General features: G+C 37.5%; 1 protein-coding gene across 1 annotated transcript in view; it reads left to right on the plus strand.

Moving 5' to 3' along the window:
- NXPH2 (neurexophilin 2) overlaps positions 1–16,549 on the plus strand; it is a 110,031-nt gene extending 93,482 nt beyond the window's left edge. The window contains exon 2 of the mRNA XM_032856139.1: positions 14,045–16,549. Within this exon, the coding sequence (XP_032712030.1) occupies positions 14,045–14,788 (744 nt within the window). The 3' untranslated portion in view covers positions 14,789–16,549. The remainder of the gene's footprint in view (positions 1–14,044) is intronic.
- The last annotated feature ends 1,404 nt before the right edge of the window (positions 16,550–17,953 follow it).

Below are 17,953 nucleotides of genomic sequence, written 5' to 3' on the forward strand. Positions count from 1 at the left end.
TCATGGATCCAATCAACTACCTCAGCAGAAACCAGGAATAGAGATACAGTTATCCAGAAAAGATGTGTGGAGGACGTTCTTGTTAATGGTTTGGACCCCAGTGAATGACACAGGAAACTGATGTGTTTTTAAGAAATTCATAGCACCCAAAATGTCACCAGCTTGGACTAAGACACTTTAGAGGGGAGGGTCAAGATGAAGAAAGAAGGCAAAGCCATGGATACAAAGACTAGAGCCCACAAGACCTCCTTGGGCTTCAAGGATGGAGCCATCCCAGAGAACAAGTTTGGTTCTGCCCAAAATGATCCAAATAATTGATTTGGACTTCGATGACAAATGATGGAACAACAAAGTGTGGAAGGTTTAAGGAGGAGGTCTAGAGAAAATGGGCCCAGATTTTTACTCTTAGTAATAGTGAGATTTTTTCTTCTAAAGCATTTAAACTGTTATGCAACTGAATACAATGTATTTTCTTAAAAGTAATTAAATATACTATACAAAAGATTGTTGTACCCAAGTTTTCGCGTCGGAAAGACCATCAAGGAGCCAACACTGATGCAATCACATGAGGGTTTATTCAACAAGCTTAAGCTTGGGCCCAAGTATACCCGACACAGCGGAGTAGGGACTTGGACCCCGAGCTTAGTTAAGGCAGGGGTATTTATGGGTTCCTATTACTAAAGCAGGGTGGGGATTCCTGTTACTAAAGCAGGGTGGGGGTTTCTGGAACCAAAGCAGGGTAGGGGTCCTTAGAACTAAAGTAGGGGAAAGTTCAGCCCTTGGGCACAGGGGTCTGAGATGGCTGCCGGAGCTAAGATGGCTGTACTTATGCTAAGGCTAAACCTGAGGTGGGATGGCCTTAATTTTTCTCAGCCTCCACATTGATGTATCATTTGTATTACATAGGAAGAAAATATAAATATACATTAAAATATTCAGTTACCTGACTTTAATTTTCTTTAGTTTTCTTAGTTTTATTTTCTAGAATAAACATTTTGTAGTGGAAAGAAATTTTTTATTTGTAAGGTAAATAGTTTATATTATATCATATTATTTGTATTATGTTGATCAAGTTGTTTTTTTGGTGTCAGACCCATTAGAGTATAGTGTGAAAAAAACAGTGACTTGATAAAAAACTGATTTCTATATTTATTGCTGCCTTTCAGTATTTGGACCTTAGACAACTCCTCATAAGCTCTCCAAGGCTATCTCCTGCCCACCACACCTCACAAAGTAGGTGTAAGAATCAAATGAAATTATTTATGAAGACTGTAATTCTCAGTATAAATATTAGGAATGATTATTGCAAAAAATAATTTTAACACTTATCAGTTTCATTTACATGAGTAATAATGTACTTGTGTTCTTTGTGAAATAGATATTTTATCATATGGAAATTATCATTGATTTTCTAAAACATTTATATGGTGTCATAATAAAGCAGCACATTTATGTAGAATCATGTAAAAATCCCCAGTACACTGTAAACGTTTGCATTTAGGTGAAATACCAAACTATATATCTAAAACCACTTGAAGATTTATTTTAAATGAATAAATGTCATGTTTGTTGAAAGAAGGTAACCAATAAGCACTGAACATTTTGAACTGAAAAAGAGAAGGTCAGCTAATTATGAATGTCAACCACATTGACAATATACCTTCACAGCAACACCTAGATTAGTGTTTGAATAACTGAACACTGTCACCTCGCTGAGCTGACACTTAAAACTAACCATCACTGGGTGCCTGGCTAGCTCGGACGGTGGAGGATATGACTCTTAATTTTGAGGCTGTGAGTCAGAGCCCCACACCGGTGTAAAGATTCCTTAAAAAAAAAAAGAAAGGAAAAAGAAATTTAAAACTAACCATCACAGATAGTGCATGCTAATTGCCAGACTAATTGTACCTCAAGACTGAAATATCAAAAGGATTTGATGGTGAAGTACACAGCCCTGCACATGTGCACTTCTCCTAACCCCCATCTCCTGTCTCTCTCTCTGTACCCACCCCCCACACCGTGTTTCCTCATCCCTCATTGAAACTCTGCCTAAAGGGATAGAAATAGAGATATCTGGCATTTCCACTCCTCATTTGACTGTTTTTCCCTTTGTTGTAAATTTCCCTTTCAAATGCCAGCATTTAGAGGTGAAGACACAGATTCACGGGGCATCTGGGTGGCTCAGTTGGTTAACTGGCTGCCTTAGGTTCAGGTCATGATCCCAGAGTCCTGGGATTGAGTCCTGAATCCAGCTCCCTGGTCAGCAGGGATCCTGTTTCTCCCTTTCCCTCCGCCCGCTGCTCCCCTTGCTTGTATTCTCTCTCTCTGTCAAATAAATAAATAAAATCTTAACACCCCCCCCACACACACACACAGATTCATGTTGTTTCTCCCAGGCGTTATATTTGAGAAGTATTTATGTGTTCCTATCACGTGAAGCTTTTCTCTCTCATTAAAAACTTGGGTGGGGTTCATAAGGACACATGGATGAAAATAGACAGTACCACTTCACATGCTGATGCATTGATGCCTTAACTGCAAAGGGACTATTTTTCTTCTCTTATATTATCAAAAAAATAAAAATAAATAAATACCTTGTTTGACTTTGCAAAACTTGCAGTAATGGAGACTACAGTCTGACCCCGTTTCACTCTGGAAGCATGGTTTTGTCATGACACTTAGCCCCCTTCCACAGGACATCCTCAATATTTGTTTCTAGCCTGTTCATGCTTGTTTAAGAGCCCCTTTTATTTAGCTTGCTAATACAAAATGAAATCCTAAGTTTCCTTTCACACCATTTCCCCTAAATATTTACAGAAATTATGGTATGTGCATGCACGCATGTGTTTATACACATGATATTTCTGTGTATCAGTGTGTGTGTGTGTGTGTGTGTGTGTGTGTGTACATTTTTTTGTAGAAGTTATGTCATTGATTTTCCAGATTACTGTCATCAGGATAAAATAGGAATTGCCATATTTAACCTTAGCAATAAAACTACTGCCAAGCATTGCAATCTAGCTTTTTGGCTCTTACTGCTAAGATTTCTGTCTTCACATTTATATTTCCTGTTAGTTCCTGTATCAATTTAGAAAAATGTAAAGGGTAGCTATTAAAAGATATCTGGAAGGTAAAATGAATTTGCTACACTCAGCAGAAAGGAAGGATGTCCACTGTTTAGCTTTCTTCTCCTAAGCAATCATTTGTTTTTCAACATGCAAAATGAATTTTGAAACAATGCCACTTTATTGCCACAAAAAAATTAATAGGCACAATTAATATATTGATACAGGTTTGATCTTACCATCCTTCATTCCCTTTATGTCATTCTTCTTTTAATCTGCTGTGACAGCTCAGTAATAGAGCCCCAGAAATATGACTTTAGGGCCAGCTATACTACTAATCATCAATAAAGCATTGTGTGTTGTCCATCAGATACCTGCTTCTATTTTGTCGGCAATGACGATAATCTGTAAAATTTCTACTCAGAAAAAAATGCTTTCCAAGATTCCTTTACAAATAAAAAATTTAATGGGATGCTGAGTTTGATCATGAGAGGGATTTTTTTTTTTTTCTTTCTGCTGAGCTAGTCGTCATTTTAGTTTTAACTACAAGATACAGGACAGAATTGTTAAAGCAATGCAATTATATAAGCTATATATATGCAACAAAGTTAAGGCTTTAGACCACCTTCATTATTGGCTGTATAATATACAGCACTATAATGGCATCTGTGGGCTACTTGTAGGTTATATAGCAGGGGTCACTTTGGGGGTTCTTGGCATAAACTCATACCCTCAGTAAAATAATTAATGGCCAGCTTCATGGATTCCATCATGAACAACATTATAAACAGAGCTATTAAACAAACCAGTTCTCCTTCCAAACTGTCACTTAGCAGTGATTGTCACTCGGAAAGAACATTAATGAATGATTCCAGAATATCCAAGGGAGGGCAAGCCAGCTGCCTTTAAAAAAATATTTGTACATATCGGTATCAATTTATCTCTTGTAGCATATGCCACTTCTGTTATTAAGGAAAAGCCAACTCTCCCAGCTTGGTACAAATCCACAAGTTTGGAGCATTTGGTTCATTCTGCCTCATCCTGGAAATTCGGATTTTATTTTTCCTTTAATGGACAGAAGAGTACATTTTTTTTTAAAAGACTTTATTTATTTGTTTGACAGAGAGAGATCACAAGTAGGCAGAGAGGCAGGCAGAGAGAGAGAGAGAGAGGAGGAAGCAGGCTCCTTGCCGAGCAGAGAGCCCGACGTGGGACTCAATGCCAGGACCCTGAGATCATGACCCGAGCCGAAGGCAAAGGCTTAACCCACTGAGCCACCCAGGTGCCCCCAGAGGACTACATATTTTTAGTGCAGTATAAAACAGTTAAGCATATGGCCTTCCTTGTTAATGGTAGGTAATATATATAATCTGTGCACTGTGTGTTATATATATTATGGCAAGTGTTTCATGGTAAAGCAGTATGGGCTGTAAATACTTTATATTCAGTGTAAATACAGAAAACTGAAAACATCCTCTTGAGGTATAGATGTCTTTACAGTGCTATGATTGTGAAAAAAAAAAATATTTGTTTTGTTCTTCCTTTTATTTAGAACAATCAGTATTTCTTGTGAAAATCATAGATATCATCCAAATTTCTTGTCTACTAGCATATTTTCACACACCTAGACACATAAAGACAAACCTACCTTATTTCAGAATACTTATCCAGAACATACTTAGTTCATTATCAATCAGCATTAATATATATTGTATTAATTATATAGTATTATAGGAAAGAGCTATAACATAATCATGGCAAAGGCCTGACTCTCCCAGAACCTAAGAATGTATACAGTAGGTATACAGAATGTATACAGAATGTATACCCTTGAGCAACACAGTAAGTTAGGGGCGCTGACCTCCACGCAATCAAAAATCCACATACAACATTTAACTCCCCTAAAACTGAACTACTAGTAACCTATTGACTGGAAGACTTACCACCCATAACCTAAACAATTGATTAACACATATTTTGTATGTTATATGTGTTATATACTGTTATATATTCTTGTATGCTACATTCTTAAAATAAGGAAGCTAGAGGAAATAAAAAGTTATTAAGAAAATCATAAGGAGGAGAAAGTTAATTTACAGTACCCTATGGTATTTATTGAAAATTATCTGCATATAAATGGACCTGCAGAGTTCAAACCCATGTTGTTCCAGGGTCAATGGTATTATAAACCTTCAGCATCTCATAGGAGGTTTAAGGGTAAAAGCCCAGGCTGGATAGGGTTGCTACCTAAGAGCACTAGACTTCCTAATCAGGAATTCAGCGCTGAGAACGTTGGAGTCCACTTATGGTTAACAGAGGTGGCCATGTACTTTCAGTTATAAGACAGGTAAGTTCTTTAGATCTAATGTACGGCTTGGTGATTGTAATAGATAGTACTGTGTTGTACAATTGAAATTTGCCAAGAACGCTTTCTTAAGGGTTCTCACTCGCCTCCCCCCGCAAAAAGGTAACTCTGGGGTGAGGGATGTGTTAATTAACTGGGTGCTGGGAATCCTTTCACACTGTCAACATGTATCAAATCCTTACGTGGAATGCTTTAAACGTATTACAATTTTGTTTGTCAATTATACCTCAATAAAGTTGGGGGGTCAGAAGAAAAAGAAAAAGAAAAAAAATTAACCTTTCACTAGAAGAAATATAACTATTGTCTTACAATGTTACCATACTCTCATTAGTAATTATAAACAAATCAATACATAATTTAGAGTAGGAAAAAAGGAGTATAAATACCAAGATCAATATGTTTTCTTGTCACTGATTCATTCATTATCAATCATCAACTGGTAAATCTTGGATTTCATTTCTCTCATCAGAATAAAGGTATGAATTACACGGTTCTATTTACTCCCTGCGCTGTTGCTCTCCCTGTTGAGGACTAGGGCTTTTGACTTCCTGCTGTGCTGATATATGTAGATATAGATACAGGTATAGATATAGATATAGATATAGATATACAGATAAATTTCCTGCCCCTTATGACAAGCATAAATAAGTGAGAGATTTATGTATGATTTATTCTTCTTTTTCCTGCTCTTCTACAAATCCCATGAAGGCAGAAACTTTATCTGCCCCTTGAGCAACATTCTCCCAATATCTAGAGCATAAATGCTACATCTGGAAGGCATCCCACAAATAGGTGTTCAGTCAGTGATTAAAGATGAAAGCTTGCATCTCTGGCCACGGTTCTGTGTCTTCTCAATCCTCTGGACTATAGAACTCACGTCATTATAAGTGTCCTGCCCACAGAGCGGCCTCACTCTGATTCACTTGCTACCTCAGGACCTCCTTCTCTCCCAAGTTCAACTCCAACCCTCCCTGCCTCTACTGTTTTACCATTGAAAAAACAGTCATGACTGGCCCAAGATGATGGGACCATAAGTGATGGTTCCAGATTACTATCCCAGTGTTCTGACCCCAACTCCTTCCAGCAAATCAAAGCACTGCTATTTCCATGCCTCATCCTTTCCTGCTGTATTGTTTAACATATTCTGATTGAATTCCTTGTGTCTGCTTCTTTCATTCATTCCATCACTCTTGGAACAGTTTTTCTGTTTGGGCAAATTCAGCTGCTGGAGGATGTGCCGACAGATTCTTTTCTACAATGGACGGACTTGTTTGGGACTCCCCATTTTGTCTCCTAGCCTAGTCATTTGCAAATGCAATGTGGGAAGGAGTCCAGTCACATTCATCTGGCTGCAGGTATAGGCAAAAGTCAGTGAGGCAATTAATTTACTCCTCCAAAAGTAAAATAATTTTTGTGGAAACATTTCCAAGCTGTTTCAGGCTTCCTACTTTCTTAAGCAAGGTATGTTAATGTCATCCAGTCTGGCCTTGCTTAGTCAGGAGAACTATATATAGAAGCAGCGAGCTTCAAGTGCTAAGCTTCAATTACTTAAGAAATTCAAGCCTTTCCTGCTCCCCTGGTGTCATGTCAGTGAAGAGTTAGTGGGAACAAAATAAATGTGTCAGTTGTAACTGTTAAACACTGGACTGGGACAGCAGGACTGGTGGAGAGCTCTCTTCTGCTGGCATTTCTTCAAATGAAAACACCATCTGTTCAAAGTGCTGTAAGATAGAACTACCTGGACAGATAGTGGCATGGTATAGATTGAATGGAATTTGAACCCCAGAAGCTCAAAGCTTTAAATGCCCTTCACTTCCTTTCTGTTATACACTGTGTGTAAAGAAATCTCCCCTCCTCAGCCCTATAGTGTGCAGCTACAGAGAAAAGGCAAAGCTGTCACAATGATAGACATAGAGAAAAGGGTTATCTCATAATTATGCCAAAGGTCTCACTGTCCCCAGATCCCAAGTGAGAGCACATAGCATTCATGATCCTTTAGCACCCAGAATACTATGAATATAGAATGCTCTTTTGTGAGGCTTTCTTTCATTAGCTCCATGCCCCCTTGATAAACAGGCACCAAGAGAGCCTCATCTCAGAGTTGATAAGACTCACTGGGGGTGTCTAGAGTCAAGTATAGTGGGCCGGCTCCAAACTTGAGAAAAGGGACAGTTGACCCTGATACAGTCAGCATCTAATTCTATGTAAGATATTGATAGAATAATCTCTTCTGACTGAGCTCTCAGTTACTGAAATGGACCCGAGTTTTTAAGAAATTAATATTAAATACAAACAAAATAACTATAACGAGGACAGACAAATGTATAGCATGCAGTATTGCTGAAATACTTTATAAGGAGCATATGACTTCCTAAACAACTCTGAGGTTATTTTAGATAATTCAATGATTCAATAGTTATAAATTGAAAGGCTTGAGACTACCTGATTTAAAAAATAATAATAATCCTAAGCCAAGTGCCACTGAATTAGATGTGAATTAAACTAAGCTTATGATAACAAAAATGAACAAGTCTTATGAAAATTCTGAAAGGAAAACTTTGAAAAAGGGAACTTTTCTCCCAGAATACAAAGAATAACATCAACAGTAATGAAGTATGTTGCTAACATGTGCCCTTGAGATAAAGTGATGAAAATGGCACTTCCTCCCCGACCTATAACCCCAGTGTAATCATGGAACAAAAATCAGACAAACTCAAATTGAAGAACATTCTACAAAATGTCTAACCAGTACTCTTCAAAACATACCATTTCATCAAAAACAAGAAAAGACGGGGGAGCCTGGGTGGTTCAGTCAGTTGTGTCAGACTCTTGGTTTCAGCTCAGGTCCTGATCTCAGGGTCATGGGATGTGGCCTTGTGTCAGGCTACATGCTCGGTCTGGAGTCTGCTTGAGGTTCTTTGTCCCTCCCTTCCCCCTGCTATCTCTCAAATAAATAAATAAATAAATTTTTTTAAGAAAAGGAAAGACTAAGAAGCTGTCACAGCCCAGACAAACCTAAGGATTCATGATGACCATAATGCGGGGTTCTAGACACTATAACGTAAGATGTTAGCAGTACAGGCAATGGGATGCCAGGTATATGGTAACTCTCTGTATGACAAAATTTTTCTATAAAACTAAAATTACTCTAAAATAAACCATTTTGTGAAAAGTATATGACAGATATAGTTTTTTAAAGGATCTTCTGATATAGTATTTGCAGAGGAAAATGCTTTTTAGTTTATAAATTATTTCCATAATTCGTGACAGTTCTCACATCTGCTACTATAAAATTCATTGCAGCTTCTTTGTCTCTTGGGAAAAAAATGCATTTAATTATCAGCAAAATTCAACTCCTGCTTGTTATGATGAATGATTTGAACCTGTCAGCTTCCCCCCCCTAAAAACAAAGAACTGAAATGAAATACAGTCTTCTTTCTCTACTCCCTTCCTTCCACCTGCTTCATTTAATTGATGAAGGTTTGAGCTTTTATTAATCTTTTTGAGCTCCTCTGTAAGATGCAGAAGAAGCTAATATGATATCATTGTATCTCGCTAATGTGTGTGCTTTGTGAAATTGATACACCCTGCCAAGACATAAATTACTTAAACTTTGATAAATGTGTGGAAATCAGGGAATGTTCAAACAGATAAAGCACAGCAATTCCTCTTTTTTTCTCCCTTTTTTGAAACTCCATTTTGGGCTTGATTGCGCTTAAATGTTTTTGCATTATTATTGTAATACGATGGGACCAAAGGAAGCAGTGATAGCCATGGAAAGCCACAGCAAATAGAAAAGTAAGCAAAGGGATACAGCCATGTGTTTTGCAGATAACATCTAACAACATTGACTTGGACAGAGTGTTTGCCAACAGATTCAGAACCACCTCCAGACTCTCCCAGCATGTCCTTTCGCTGACTCATTCGGTAGGTTGGAATCAAAGATCCACAAACACGTTCTGTTGGCAAAAGGAGCTCACCTGTGCCTATGATCTGGCTGTGACTCAGATGCCAGTGAGAGTGGAAACATGAGGAAACGATTGATTGATGTTCTAGGGTTGAGAAAGGTGTTTTCTACTCAGTCACTACTTTATTATATGGCACTGAACAAGTTGCTTGATTAACCATTAATCAGCTTCCTGAAGGCCCAAGAGTTCATACAACCCTTTGAAGACAGTTCTTGAATAGGAAACATGGTACTATCCATTGGACCATGCAAGAGCCATCAGTCATTGAATGCCTTTTGCCAGAAATTGGGCTTGGTAATTTCCATCCAATTTTTAAATTTGGTCTTTACAATCAATCAGCAAGGGAGATACAGGTGAGAAAATGGGCTCACATCAAACAGTCAAGTAAGGGGTGCAAGGTCATCAGGCACCGAATGCCTGTGCCTTTTCCACCGTTCTGCTTCCATACTGAGAGTGTATGGATGAGTGTGCACAGGGTTATAGTTCATTCAACCCCTAGTCATCCTTCTTTAGATCTTTGAGGTTAAGCATGAACCTTGGAGACTTAGATCATACAACCATCTTTGCAGACCTGGTTTAGGTGGGGGTACCCTCTCAGCAGTGATGCATTCATCTTAACAACATATTCCAGGGCAACGCTGAATATGTTATACCAAAGGGACAGTGAGTTGGGAGAAGAGGTACAATTGTCAGCTTTGTAGCACAATTAGCAATATATTTACCCATTTAATTACACTTTTCTCATTATTTGATAACTTTTTGAGATTTGGATTTAGATTTGGAAATCAGCATTTGTGATGACTGTCATGTATTTTGAAGTAAGAAATGGCTGCCTGGGCAGCTCACTTGGTTAAGTGTCTGACTTTGGTTCAGGTCATGATCTCAGGGTCCTGGGATAGAGCCCAGCATCGAGCTTCTTGCTCAATGGGGAGCCTGCTTGTTCCTCTGCCTCCTCCCCTGCTCATACTCTTTGTCTCTCTCTCTTAAATAAATAAATGAAGTCTTAAAAAAATAAAGTAATAAACAGATGAAGTTATACACAGCTTTTCTCAACTTGTTTAATATTGTTTTCAAAGTAACGTGATGGTCTAGGGCAAAGCAAAAAAATTAAAATATATGTATATCTACTTTTTATCTAAAATGTCTTTTATCTAAAAATGTCTTTTTATCTAAAATGCTGTTAGTATTTTCCCAAGAGCAGGGACCCATTACAGGCCTGTGCTATTAGTTAAATTTTATTATGTTTTTATATAAGCCTACCTTAAAATCATGAGCTCCTTGAATGGGTTTGAATCTGTAGAGTATTGTGTTAGAGTATACTTTTTAAAAGTCAAATTACATTTTAAATTCTCATATGAAGAATCTTTTCTGACGGGTTGAAGAGCCTTTCTAAAACCAAATAATTGCATATAAGTTATCTGTTTGATAAATTTTGTGTTTGTTTTTGTTTTTGTTTTTACATTTTAATTTCTTAGGGTTAGTCAATACGTTTGGGTCAATTTGTTATAACATAAATTACTACAAAGAAAGTTTTCATATTTTTTTGACACTCAGTAAATGATTTTTTAGTATTATTATTCTTGTTTTTCTTATTACCATTGAATAATCTCAGAACCAGCACAGCAGAAGTCCTAGAGGTAAGAGGATTTCTTAACATCTGTCTCATAATGGCATCTATGATGAGTAAAAGGCCAATACCAGTTAACTTGCGAACTCATTTGTCATTGAATGATGGATTCACTGTTTATAAGTTTTCAATAATGGAAAAGTAAGGAGAAAATCAGGCCAAGCAGTAAATGAGAAAAAAATGATCCAGGTAGAAAAAATTCAGGAAAATGTATAATGTAAAACAAACATTTTAAGGGAGCTAAAAAAGATCATGTTGCCCGTGGGAGCAAAGAATGTTCTCATACTTCTGAGCAAAAAAAAAAATTTTGAATGGAAAATCAGTCTTAGTCCTGCTAATAAAACATTGATTGACAGCATGGTGTATAAAGGTAAGATCTGAGATTTTCTTTAAAAGACAATTTAGAAGGGGAAAATGTTGGAAAGGATTTACTCTATCAAAGAGAGGAAAGAAAGCAGGAGTGAGAAAAGAAGTTTGTAAGTTGTACCAAGTCTGGGAGTAGAGATCAGGAAGTAAAGTTCTTACGGACAAGCTTCTCAGTAGTGAAATGTGTGTCTTGGTCTGTCAGCATGGACCAAGCAAAGCACATCTCATGAAATACTGGAAATGGATGAAAAACAGATAGTAGACTCTGGGCAACAAGAATCACAACCACAGAAAAGAGAAATTGGACCTTGATCAGGAAGGGGTTTCTTACCTGCCCGTGTGTCCTTGGACGTCTTGCTGGGGAGAGGGTGGCATGTCAGTTGGACCAGGCTTCTTCAGGCAGCTTTCAGGGAACTTAAGTCATAACTGAAGCCACCACTGAACCCCATGGGCAAGTACCAAAGGATTTGAATGAGATTTACACATCGTAATTAAGAGTATTCAAAATAGGGGGTACCTGGGTGGCTCAGTTGGTTAAGCCTCTGTCTTCAGCTTGGGTCATAATCCCAGCGTCCTGGGATTGAGCCCCACCTCAGGTTCCCTGCTCATCAGGGAGTCTGCTTCTCCTTCTCCCTCTTTTGTCCCCCTCCTCTATTCCTGCTCTCTCTCTCTCTCAAATAAATAAATAAGGGGCATGGGTGGCTCAGTTGTAAGCATCTTCCTTCAGCTCAGGTCATGATCCCAAGGTGAGGGATCGAGCCCCTCATCAGGCTCCCTGCTCTGTGGGAGGCCTGCTTCTCCCTCTCCCACTCCCCCTGCTTGTGTTCCTTCTCTCACTGTATCTCTCTGTGTCAAAATAAATAAAATCTTAAAAAAAATAAAAAATAAAAACGTATAAAAAAAAGAATATTCAAAATCAGAAAGCTTGTCACACTGTCAGAGATACCCAGAATATTTTGAACCAGAAATCCAGAGTAAGGATTCTTCTTTTCCTGGTGAATATACTCACCTTTCAACATCAGCAGAGGAAAGAAGTATCAACTCAGGATACATAAACCCCTAAGAAGGTAGCACAGATTTAAGCTCTCAAAATAGTAAGACTGTGCATTGTTTCAGTTTGCCCTCCTGCCAAACCTTAGTAATTTAAGGGGAAATAATTTTTAAAAATACTAGACATGAAGAAGAAAAGCCATCAGGAAATTAATCAGAGGCAAATATATTATGCACCCTACCCCACCCCTCACCCAAAGTACACAAAAAGAAAAAACCCATGCATTGAAGTCTTTGCTTTCTGACCCTAACGTGATCTTAGGGGATTGAGGTATAGGTGAAAACACTTTTCACAAAGCTCTACTAGAACTTGAACTTCTAAACTCTCATGAATCTATAGAAGATAACCTCATGTTACTATTAAGCTCTATCATATGGTGGAGTACAATATTTATAATCCAAGCTGTGTCTTCTTTTTTTTTTTTTTTTCTCAAAAATTGGATTGAAAGCAATAATTTTTGTAATAATCTGAGACTACTTTTACCAGGTGCTTTGCCAAGTTTGAAAGGGTTGGGGAAACAGTTCATAAATACAGCTTCATTTCTCTCTCATCCTTTTCATCACGCTGACAGTTTTCTGGAGAATCATTACCAGTGTGGTTTGTGCCATTAGAGATAAGAGGCTATCTGTGTTTCCACTAGAAACCTCTATTTTCCGGACTTTATAACTCATCCATAAATATTCACTCCAGGCAACAGTTTCATATATTATGATTCCGTCCCTCAAAATCAATATTGGCTTAACTAATTGATTTTTAGAAATTATGGGGACTCTTGCACTACAAAAAGAATAAAGAGAAACATCAGATCCAGATAAAGTACCATGTTTCAGTGGGTGTGATCTGAACCACATTCTGTGGAATCCATAAAACTAATTTGCATTCTTTCTTAGCAATCCTTTCAGGGTATAGAATTCAGTTATAATAAAATTTATTGGATAATCTATGGTCTGTTATTAATTCAAAATAGACATTTCCAATTTGTTTCTGTTTCTGTAAGGACCACAAAATTTGAAATTTTTTTTTCAACTAAAACTTTCATAGAACTTTCTCTTACTATTCATACTCCTTTTTTTTTATTACAGAGGTTGAGATGGAATTATATCAAAAGCTATGAAATTATTTGACATAAGCCTTTGAATATAATAATACCCTTAATATTTCCAAGTATAATTAAAAGACATATCAATATTTTGCATTCAGATGGCTTCTAGCTTCTTGGTAGAAACCTTCAGCATTGGGGAGTCATCTTCTACCTGAAAGAGAAGACCTCACAAATGGAATGTTTTTATCAAATGAGATACCAAAATATATTACTTCCTCCAATCTGGAAAGATAGTATTATAAATATGAGGAAGCAGGGATGAAAACCACATTAACCCATTAAAATGACATACTTTCTTCCTAATTTGAATTTTGTGCTCACGATTTTACATTGCTTGAATAGAGGCTCATCTTGTTACGCTGTTGAGCCCAGCTGTGTGAGTGAAATGCTATTTGTCAAGAATTGAAATAATACTGCAAGCACTTCCCCTTTGCTTTGGCTTTATTGTGTGTGCTCAAAGCCTAACCTCAAGTTTATTTCTCTTCCTTCTTTTCAAACAGCTATTCTGTGACAGTAAGAAGGCGGTGCATGCCACAGAGGGGCTGGACTGGGAAGACAAAGATGCTCCCGGGACCTTGGTTGGAAGCGTGGTGCACTCAAGGATCATCAATCCTCTGCGCCTGTTTGTTAAACAGTCTCCTGTCCCAAAGCCTGGACACTTGGCGTATGCGGACAGCATGGAAAACTTTTGGGATTGGCTGGCCAATGTCACGGAGGTTCAGGAGCCACTGGCAAGAACTAAACGGAGGCCAATAGTAAAGACGGGAAAATTTAAGAAGATGTTTGGGTGGGGCGACTTCCATTCCAACATTAAAACTGTTAAACTCAATCTCCTCATCACAGGAAAAATTGTTGATCATGGAAATGGAACCTTCAGTGTTTATTTCCGACATAATTCCACAGGCCTAGGCAATGTTTCAGTGAGTTTGGTACCCCCCTCCAAAGTGGTGGAATTTGAAGTTTCCCCGCAGTCTACCTTGGAGACCAAGGAATCCAAATCTTTCAATTGTCGCATTGAATATGAAAAAACAGACCGGGCGAAGAAGACTGCCCTGTGCAACTTTGACCCATCGAAGATCTGCTACCAGGAGCAGACTCAGAGCCATGTGTCTTGGTTGTGTTCCAAACCCTTCAAGGTCATTTGCATTTACATTGCCTTTTACAGTGTTGATTATAAACTTGTGCAAAAAGTCTGTCCTGACTACAATTACCATAGTGAGACTCCATATTTATCTTCTGGCTGAATCTTTCCAACAGTAATATAAATGAGGGGTGAATACATATTTCATTAGAATGACCAAGAACCAAGGCCAACTCTTCGTGGTAAAGGATCCCTTTTGTTTCTGGCAGTGAACCTTAGTTCCCTATTAGGTTTTCAAATTAAAAAAAAAGAAAAAGAAACATCTTTAAATGTGAAATGTGTTTGTTTCGCTCATACCTTAATCTGAAAAGTCAAACTGTGTATGAAGCCATGGCTTTCATGTAGGATGGCTAAGTCCTAGAAATATTGTTGTTTCTCTAAAATCAACATCAATGGTAGAAACATGTAACGAAAAAGAACCGAATTATGCATGTGATAAACATTGCTCTTGAAATGAGCCTGCCTTTGAAATTTGTTTTGGAAGGTTACCTTGAAAATAGCAGATTCAGTAAAGTAACTGAAAAGATTGCATTTGATAGATGAATCACATTTCTGACATTGAATTCTTTTTTTATCTCCTTCCCCCCACATCTGTGCTGTTATTGATATGAGAGATGAAGGGGTAAAATTTGTTTCAAAACTCATGTGTGAGGTTACAGTGCCACAGTGGAACTAAACACATTATTATCTGAGCTAGGCTGGGATGAGACTTAAACACTTAGTCCTGGGTTGGCCACCATCTTTAGGATTCTCATCTGAGTAGTAATATTGGGGCATTGGGAAAGCGAACCCGAATATATTTTAAGTCAGTCCCACAATCATGAAGATCATGATGTTTTTAGATTCTTTTGCCAAATTCAATGCCATGAAATTGCCAAAAATACCATAAAATCTGCATTCTACCCTATAACCTATAACTTCATGCTATTCTTTTGATAGTGTGAGTTTATATACACACATAGAACAACTCTGAAATTGAGAGAAAGTGATTTTGTTCCCTAGGCAAGAGCAGAGAAAATAATTGGAAGTGGATTGACAAAATTCCAGGATTATGGATTCATTATTTCCAGCCTCCCAGATAAGTCCTCTCTGCGTTTAGTTATTATTTGAGTGGGGGATCAAACACTACCTGGAGATAAAGAGTATATTTAAACATGACTGATTATTATTAACTGTCAACAACCTGACTCACCAGGCTTTTGAAATCACTTCCAAATGAAAGCGGCTTCACAGTTGGAGTCATTGCCATCTTCTCTGGGGGGGGGCGTGGGGCGGGGAGTGTGGACAGGTATCCTGCAACATAGATGTGAATGATCTTTGCATCAACACAGAAAGAGGGTCTGGCTGGCCAGCAATAAGGTTTCTAGAACTCGTAAGACTCATGGAAAGGTTACTCTTTTTACAGTAGGTGTTCACTTTTGCCCCCTTATCTGTAAAATACCAGTTGAAGTAAAACATTAAACTTAAAGAAGACAAGTCTAACCAACAAAAATGCTCTTTCTACATTGTTTGAAGAGCCAACAGCTCTGTTCTCTATTTTGCATCTCCATTCCTTTCTGTTTACTGGTGATCTCTGTACAGTGTTTGATTTTGTCTTTTGTAAAAAAAAATGTACTAGGCTTAGTGTGTGGTAGTACAGGCTTGAAATTTTTGCTCTGAGTTCATCAGGTGCTTTTGTAATTTTGTGGTTGGTGTGAAATATTTTGAGGCATCCTTTTATTTTCATCTATAGACAGGATTAAAATACTATTTATTGTAAAATATGTGGGAACCATATATGTATATATACTTAGAATTTTCTGTGTACAGAGAAAGTATGTGTACACATTTCTATGTAAATAAAAAGAATTTGCTAAATCTGTCACATGACTTCAGGGTTCTTATTTTTTTAAGACTGTTCTTGGTTTTGTTCTCACAAGGGTTTTGTGTGTGTGTGTGTGTGTGTGTGTGTGCGCACGCGTGCACATATTCCCAAGTGAGCATTATGATTTTCCTTATGTATATATTAAACAAAGCACCTTGACTATGAAGACATTAATGTAGAATAAAAGGATAATTCATATAAAGCACTTGACATGTAGCCTGAAACCTGATGAGACCTCTATGAGTGTGAGGTTCTATTATGATTGATATTAGTTACTATTATTATTATTACAACATGAAATATGGTTAAGAACTCTCTGATGTTCAAATGTTGAGTAATATAAACATATCCATGCAAAGGGTAAAAATGGAGATCGGTTTACACAATTCTTAGATTTTAGCAGGGTGTGTGGAATTTAAAAAAAAAGAAAGAAAGAAAAGAAAGTTTCCCTAGGCATATTTTTTTAATTGGAGTAGAACATATGCCACATACATTTTTAAGTCATAATTTCATTTCAAAGACTACATAATTGCCAGTAATGGTACTTGGCACAATATAAATCAGATCCCATTTAAACATGCAAATGCATATATTTCTACAAAACCATTTTTGCCTTTGAATATTGCAGTTGAGGGAAAGGACATTCACGTAAGCTAACTTTACACACACAATTACAAATTCTTCAAAAGTTAAAGAATAGACACTTAAAAATGAAAATGTAATCATTGTACACCTGAAACTACTATAATGTTATATGTCAATTATACTTCAATAAACATTTTTTAAGTTAAAAAAAATACTTAGCAGAAATTTAATCTTCAGGGAGATGTCAGGCGTCTTTCCAGGGGCTCTGCAGGCTTGCTGCTTACTAGAAAGCAAATTAGTTTGAAGACCTTTTCCTCCTCAGCATAAACAATCTTTTAACTCATCACACTGAATCAGGAAAGAAACCATATTTCCATGACTAAGAACAATGTGATCACAACAGCCACAGACTCTGTAAGATCTGTGGAAGGGCAATGAGAGAAAGAGCCTATGGACAGCATCCAGCAAAGCCCCAGTCGGTAAAAAGGGAACAATTTCCTTCTTACTGCTGGGTACTTGGAATTTCAGTGCATTCTCATGATTACAATAACAGCAACAAAGGGTATAGTTCTATATGACCACCCATAAGAGCACCTGATGCATATTTCAGTATAGTCTTTCATCTTTATTCTGCAACACCTTTCTTCTTTACTTTATATGACTTGGATGCTACATGCTACATTTTAGGCATGAGTGCTACATTTTAAACATTCCACAATCTGGCTAATTCTGTCTTCGCTCAAGACATGGTTCTGCCAGGTTGGAGCAGCAGTCCCAGCTCAGAGAGCCCTGCCGTTCAGAGTGTGATGGGCAGATCAG

The sequence above is a fragment of the Lontra canadensis genome, unplaced genomic scaffold, assembly GCF_010015895.1.
Source record: "Lontra canadensis isolate GAN:19392208 unplaced genomic scaffold, GSC_riverotter_1.0 scaffold11, whole genome shotgun sequence".
In the NCBI taxonomy this organism is placed as follows: domain Eukaryota; kingdom Metazoa; phylum Chordata; class Mammalia; order Carnivora; family Mustelidae; genus Lontra; species Lontra canadensis.